This window comes from Zingiber officinale, chromosome 1A, assembly GCF_018446385.1.
Source record: "Zingiber officinale cultivar Zhangliang chromosome 1A, Zo_v1.1, whole genome shotgun sequence".
In the NCBI taxonomy this organism is placed as follows: domain Eukaryota; kingdom Viridiplantae; phylum Streptophyta; class Magnoliopsida; order Zingiberales; family Zingiberaceae; genus Zingiber; species Zingiber officinale.
Window position 1 is genome coordinate 116,180,483 of NC_055987.1, and position 7,922 is coordinate 116,188,404.

The 7,922-nt window shown below is 40.2% G+C and overlaps 1 protein-coding gene across 1 annotated transcript; it reads right to left on the reverse strand.

Annotated features, from left to right (window-relative positions):
* Positions 1-2,874: 2,874 nt before the first annotated feature.
* LOC122029027 (cell division protein FtsY homolog, chloroplastic-like) lies at positions 2,875-4,420 on the reverse strand (the record flags this gene model as incomplete). The annotated part of the gene is made up of 5 exons (XM_042587990.1): positions 2,875-3,091; positions 3,191-3,264; positions 3,352-3,456; positions 3,527-3,737; positions 4,368-4,420. Coding segments are annotated over 5 exons (561 nt in total), but the record flags the coding sequence as incomplete, so codon positions are not given.
* Positions 4,421-7,922: the final 3,502 nt, after the last annotated feature.

The window sequence follows — 7,922 nt, forward strand, 5'->3', positions numbered from 1 at the left end:
AGTGGTCTCCGATGGTGTTGGTAAATGTTGGGCTGAGTGTAGCTACTGAGATTGTCTTCTCCGATTACAGTTGGAGTGTTCTCCGTTGTTTCCTTGTGTGATGGCAATGAGAAGTTGCCGAAAGAATTGGTTTGGTGTAGAGTTGGTTTAGGGTTTACTTTTGCATTCTTTTACTGTTTACAGATTTAGATTTCAGTTAATGTTGTTTGGATTCATTAACATAGTTCTTCTTAGCTTAATTGTTTTAATTCAAGTGTTTGAGTAATTTAGTTTTAATTGCTTTTGAAGTTGTTATTAATTTAGCTTTAGCTTAAATTTCAGCACTGTTGAGTAGCTTAGTTTTAGTAGTTAAGATTTAAATTTTGTTTTAGAACGTATTCATTCATGTCTTGTTGTTTATTCTTAGTTTAAGAGTGTGTCAATGATTTAATCTCAATGTAGGAGTGACAATGCGTTAAGGTTTGATTGTTGGCACATAGGTAGGTTTTAGTTATGCTTTAGATTAATTTCTTTACTGCTGTGTTTTCCTTTGTAGATTTATATTCAAAGCTTTAAAACCCCCAACTCTATTTTTATATCGAAAACCCCAAAAATAGGAATAAAAAGATCATCCTAAATTACATCATACTGTTGATTCCTAAAGAGCGATCCTGGGCTCGTTACCACAACGTTATTGTGAAATTAAGGGGTTCAGTGAAATATTAAATTGTTAATTTGATAAGCCTATTTGTGACATTTAATATAGATTTTAGGCTACACCAGCTAGCACCCGAGGCACCTCCAAGCCCCATGGAGGCACCTCGGATACTATTCATCCAAGGTCAAATGTGTTTCTTTGTTCCTGCAAAATGTGTTAGTCCCAAACTCAAACCCTGCAAAACAAAGTTAGCACAGAAATATGATAAATGATATAATCGACAGTTATCGGACTGTCCGGGTCTAACTTCAGATTTTTGATCGGAAATCCTAGGTCGACCCGACGCTTACTGTTCCCTCTACGGGGAACGCGTCCTCACCTACTCCACTCAGGAAATTTACCTGTTGCCAGTGCGATCCTCCAGATCGACTGGACTTTTGTTTAGCATTCGAAGCTTCCAGACTTTCTGCTAGACTTCCGCTTCTTCTGCCCGTCCAGTCTTCCACCTGGTTCGCGACACCAGGACTTTCTGTTGTCGCAACGGAGACCAACAAGAGGGGGGTGAATTGCATGCAAATAAAAGTTACCCTCCTCAAAGCTTTTCAACTCTAAAATAAAGCAACACTTAATAACAGAAAGATAAGTGAAGACAGAATCTTAACCTGTTTACAACCAAGAGGGTTATTAATTCAGGGCGATGGAAAGCGCAATAAGAAACTCCTTCTTTGAAGGCGGAGAAGACTTTTACACTTTGAGAGCACAGATGTTGCTTAAACAGAGATTACAAGAGTTGAATTTCACTCTAATTCGTCGTTTTTGAATAGCTACCTGAGACCCCCTTTATATAGGCACTACAAGAAAAAAGCCTAACAACAACGGTTTTTCACCGTTGTCGTAGCCCATTTTAAACTGTTGTTAAAGGTCGTGTTGTTAAAAGGGGTGCCCAAAGACAACAATTTTTAACTGTTGTCTTTGAAGGCAAAGACAACATTTTTACAACAGTGAAAAACTGTTATCTTTTCCTTCAAAGACAACAGTTTTTCACCGTTGTCTTTGAGCGTCTACCTTTAATAACAGGGTCTTCAACAACAGTTTTAAACTATCTACGACAATGGTGAAAAACCGTTGTCTTTTTTAGAAAAAAAATAAAAAAAATTAATACACAATTTTCCAATATTATAAATCATTCAAAATACTAAATTTCAAAATAAAATTTAATATACAATTTTCTAACATTCAAAAATAATATCTATAACATTCTGAAGAAATTTCATAAGCAACCAACAAAATTTCATAAGCAATCAACAAAATGATAACACTATTAAAACAAAGGTAGAACAATATAACACAAGATTTTCTACTTAGATGTCGGTGAAGAGGAGGGATTGCAGCTCCTAATGCTCCTTAATTTGTTAAAGTCTCTTCATTTTTTTACCTTGTCGGCATTCTTCCCAATACTCTTTAGGACACCTATTCGAATAAAGATATATATTACAAATTAGCAACTAAACTGTACGTGTGATTCTAATTGCACTGCATAAATGTTACATAACCATAAAAATCATTTGATATAGTCATCTAATAGAAGTGTAAAAAGCGTTATCTACGTAACATAAATGGTAACCTCTTGAAACAATATGGTGGCTCTTAAATTTCTTATTAAGCAGAATTTTCATTCTATGTCACTGCATACAAAGCTTCTATTATAAATCATGCAAACATTATTTTTCCCAGTGATCAAGCAGCATTAATTCTAAAAGGTACAATCTAATGCAAACGTTCCCACACAAGTCCAAGAATGTGACACGGAGCAGGGAACAAAATAACTCAGAATGTGGCACAAGTCCAAGAGTTTACATGCTCAAACCAAAAGGGCAAAATAATTTTTTTTTGCATATTATTCAGAATTAATCCAAAAAAAATCCAATATCATTGAATATTAATTATGAGTACCTGACAGAAAAAGTAATAACTTAGTTAACACACAATGAGATAGAAGAGGAAGAACTGTGAACTCCTTTTTATCTAGATTTTGACTAGCTACTAATTTATAACTATTTCAACACAATAGGAACAGCTCTTGCCTTATCAATCAGCAACCAATTCATCTCTATATATGAATTACATGTCTAGTTGCAATCAATACAAGAGCATAATGAGAGGTAGAATTAACTCCAAAATTCAAACACAAATAGATGAGTTGAGAAGAACTTTGCTAAAAAGATTTTGCGATCACTGTTACATCTTACAAGTAAATCCTACACAAAAAATAAACCTGAGTAACTTGGGTAAAGTACCTAGCCTAAGGATGAAAAGAATACACTCCGCTACTTTCTTTAAGGTGAAAGCATAAACGGAAAATGTGCAAGTGAACATACAAGATCAAAATGATTACCAAGAGACGTTGTCTTTCCCCCTCCATTAACACCAACAATCATAATCACTGCAGGTTTTCTGGTTGCACATGGAAATCAAAGGCTTTGCAATTGAGTCCAGTTTGGACGAAAGACCAATTGGATAAAAATACATGAAGAATAATTCAAAGTCTAGAACCTAAATCCCAGCTGAAGCTCTGTCTTACTGCCCTTGCTTGTCAACAACTGGAGCACGCTCGTCTTCAAAGCCTCCTAGATATTTGTTAATGAGCATTAACTTAGGCAGTTACTGAAGGGGAAAAACCTACAAGGAAGATGCTGAAGAAAGAAAAAGTTCACCTTTATCTCACTTCTAGACTTCAGCTTCCCCGCTAGTATATCTTCCCGAAGGCTGTCCACGATCTTGAACGAAATTTTTGGGCCAAAATCAGACACTAAAAGTGCCTACAAGAAAAATTCGAATGAAAATCAAAGTCAACTCTTCCCACTGCATGATCATCCTTTTTTTAGCCACCTCTTTGAGCTCATCCAGAACTCGGTCGGTGTCGGCGAGGTTCCAGTAGAGGAGGAGCTCATCCACAACGGAGAGACTCTCACGCGTCTTGGAGAATCCGGAGAAGAGCTTATCAACATCGCTCTTGGCCTTCTCCTTGATGAGGCGACCTAGCCGGGTGAAGAACCCGGTTTGTCCGGCGGCGCACCTTCTGCCGCTACTCTTCCTCCTCCTGTCCCAGGCTGCTGTTATAGCTACGGGGCAGCAGCAGCAGTAGTGGAGCCAAGAAGCTTGTGCTCCCTTCTCTTGCGGTCTGTTCCACGACATCAGCCACCCATTTCGTCGAACAATTGATCCGCTTCAGTGCGGGGATCGGATGTACGAGCTCACCTGCGACGGCGACAAAGCCACCATCTCCATCGGCTCCACACACTACTTGATCACTCATCTATCTTACAAAAGCGGCACGATCCGCTTGGTGGATCCGAAGTTTGCGAGCGGAAGCTGTGGCCTCCCTTCCCAATCTTTGTCACCCTCCGATCTTTCAAGCTCTGGCTTCGACCATTACCAAAATGGTTGGTGGGCAAGTTTCATGAGTTGTAGGAGAAGAATCGAGGCCCAGAGTTTGTATCAGCTTGTTCCTTGCTTGAGTAACAAAAACAACACTTTTGTCTATGTCGTTGTTGCAGATAAAGGAAATAGTTTGTCGTACCTTTATCCATCATGTCATTTTGTGTCAATGATTCTAGCGGCAGAAGTGAGGAGGCACTAGTGAGGAGGCAGCGAAGATGGATGAAAGTAGAGGTGGCGAGGAGGAGGCGCTGGTGAGAAGGAGGCAACAAAGATGGCTGAAAGTCGAGGCGACGAGGAGGAGGCGGTGAAGATGGCTGAAAGTAGAGGCCGCGAGGAGGAGGTGGCGAGGCCGAAAGTTGAGGCGACGAAGAGGGCGGTGAGGAAGGAGGCAGCGAAGAGGGTGGTGAGGAGGGAGGCGGCAAAGAGGGTGGTGAGGAGGGAGGCGGCGAAGAAGGCGGTGAAGAGGGTGGTAAGGAGGGAGGCGGCGAAGAGGGTGGTGAGGAGGGAGGCGACGAAGAGGGCGGTGAGGAGGAGGCGACGAAGAGTAGGGTTTTGGGAAAGAGACAAAAAAACAAGGCATAAACAACACTTAATAGACAGAAAAATGACGAAGGAGAAAAAGTGACGAAAGAAAAAACAATCGCATTCAACAACACTTAATAGACAACGATTTTTAAAAACCGTTGTCGTAATCCCAAAAAAGCGTACATAGACAACAGTTTTAAAAAACTGTTGTCGTACCCTTTAAAAATCGTTGTCGTATCCCCAAAAAAACATAAATAGACAACAGTTTTTAAAAACCGTTGTCATAGGCCAAAAAAATTACTAAAAGATAATGGTTTTTGTTAAAACCGTTGTTAAAAGGCAAAAAGACAATGGTTTGGTATAAAACCGTTGTCGTTTGAGTGTTGTTGAATGACGTTTTTCTTGTAGTGAGGGGTTCTAGAGCTTATCAGATAACCTGAACCTTCGGGATCAGGTTTGACTCGAGAGGGATCGGTCGACCGATCCCTAGGTTCGGTTGACCGAACCTACTGTACCTGCCCAGTCTTCCGTCTAGGTGCAGTCTCTGAGGATCGAGCTTTGGTTCGGTCGACCGATCCTTATGTTCGGTCGACCGATCGACCAACGGTCTCCAGCTGAGTTGGCCCGATTAACTTGCTTGACTAAGTCTCTGGATCAACTTCGGTTCGGTCAACCGATCAGGAGATTCGGTCGACCGATTAGCTTTTCCAACGGTCAGCTTCTGACGTGGCAGTGGCGGTTGGCTGCTGATTGAGAAGGGTTCGGTCGACCGATCAGTAGGTTCGATCGACCGAACCATTAACAAGTCAACCTCCAGTTGACTTGCTCTGGTTCGACTTCTTTGGGTGATTTCTGCCATCCAGAATATGGCTCACCCGAACCCAGTTTCTGTCCTTCTCCTCGAGCAGTCTTCCGTCCCGGCTTTAGGTCCCTCGAACATCGCGCATGTTCTTCACGCCCACCGGGTGTACTCTTCCGCAGCTTTCTCGTCCTTCAGACGCACCGAACCCGTCGGCTCCCTTCCCGTGTCGTCCTTCTCGCTAGCTGCGTCTTCCGCTCGACTTCCTACGTTCCTAAGCTCCTGCATACTTAGACACAGGGATCAAACACAAAGCAGGACCTAACCTAAACTTGATTGATCACATCAAAACTACAACAGGGTTCAACAATCTCCCCCTTTTTGATGTGCATCAACCCAAGTTCAGATTAGGGCAAAACAAAGAGATAGTAATTTAAAGAAATTACTAAACTAACAATTCAGGCATAAATTTGCAACTTTAAAAGAAATTGCAAATAAAAATAATTAACTAACTCCCCCTAACTAACTGAACTTATCGTTATTTTCCCCCTTTGATCACAGCAAAAACGGGGTGCAAACAAATTGAGTTAGGTTTAACTTTAAAAAATTTCTAAGTTAAAATGAATTTTTCAAAATTTTCCAAAGAGAATTTCTAAGTAAAAATTTCAAGAAATAGTTTTTCTAGAGAATTAAAGAATTTTATAAGGAAATGTTTAAAAACTTTTCAAAGCATTGTTTAATTCTAATTTTAATGCTTTTATCAGAAAGTTAATTAAACATTTTTATTTCGATATTTCGGCTTCCAGGTCGTGGTGAGGCACTCGACCTTCTTGGTTATTGGAGCAACAACGACTTCCTTAGACAAAACTTCCATAAAGAACCTCAATGTTTAATTTTCTTACTATAAGCTTTTAACTAAAAGAGAAATTTAAATCAGTAAAGATTTTGGAACCCAATAAAGGTTCCTACCTACAGGGTTGGTTAAAAACTTAGGGGGTACATAGTTTCTTGGTATTTTCCTAAGTTGACCCTGATGCTTTCTTATGTACCAATTTAATTTTCCATATACCTTTAATTTTGAATGTGGAAAAATATTTTTAAAACATGCATCAGTTTTCAATTTTTTAATTTCTAATTTTAAAACTTCATTTTTTGATTTCAAATATTCATTTTCCTTTTCTACTTTATCTAATTCTTTAGAAAGAGCTTTAATAAAACGAAAGAACTATTTAGGGTTTAGGGCACGTACCTTACTTACCTCGTCTTGCGATGCTCCCCCTTCATCACAGCTTTCTTCTTCTTCTGTTGTTCCTCCCCCTTTATCTATGCTCATTTCTGAGCTAGACGTTTCTTCTAGCTGATGTTTGGCCATCAGTGCTACTCCCGAGAATTCTTCGATTTCGGATTCGGAGGATGATGAATCATTCCACATGGCCTTTAGGTTGTATTTGGGTCGAGCTGGCTTTTTACTCTTTTCTTTACTTTTGCTCTTCAGTTTTGGGCAGTCATCTTTTATATGTCCTTCTTCGTTGCAATTGTAGCAACGAACCACCCTTTTCTTTTGTTGGAACTTTTTCAGCTGCGATCTAAATTTATTAGATTTAAAGAATTTATTAAAGCGTCTTACCAGTAGTGTCGCTTCCGATCCGTCGATCAAGGCTTCGGAGTCAGAACTGTTTGCTCTTGCCTTCAAAGTGATGTTCTGACTAACCTTTTCTACTCCATTGGGCTCTGCAACTCGAGATTCGTGAAGTTCAAAAGTAGAAAACAAATGTTCTATAGTACTTACCTCGAAGTCCTTAGAGATGTAGTACGCATCTACTAAGGAGGCCCACTCGGGAGTTCTCGGAAAGGCATTGAGCGAGTACCAGATTGAGTCCCGGTTCATTACTTCTTCTCCAAGATTGGTTAGTTGTGTGATCAACTCTTTGATCCTTGCTTGGAGTTGCGCTACATTCTCGCCTTAGTTCATCCGGAGGTTCGTAAGTTGAGTCCGAAGGATGTCGCGCCTCGCTAGCTTAGCTTCTGAGGTACCTTCGTGAAGTTCCAGGAAATTTTCCCAGAGATCTTTCGCTATGTCGTAGCTTCCGATTCGATTTACCTATTGTGGTGGTAGCACGCTAAGCAGGTGGAATTCTGCCTTTCCATTGGCGACAAAATCTGCTTGCTCCTTCTTACTCCACGTGTTTTCTTCTTTATCTTTCGGCGATGCAAAACCATATTTCATTGTAATAAGAATATCAAAATCTGTTTTAAAGAATACCTCCATTTTTCCCTTCCATGTAGCGAAATCTCCGTCAAACTTTGGGGGATGAATATTCCCGCCGGCCATTGTTATGATCTTTGTGCTTCAAATGGCGATTAGTCCTTCTGAGGCTGTTGGGCTCTGATACCACTTGTTGGCACAGCGGGGACTGGCAAGAGGGGGGTGAATTGCCTGCAAATAAAAGTTACCCTCCTCAAATCTTTTCAACTCTAAAATAAAGCAACACTTAATAACAGAAAGAGAAGTGAAGATAG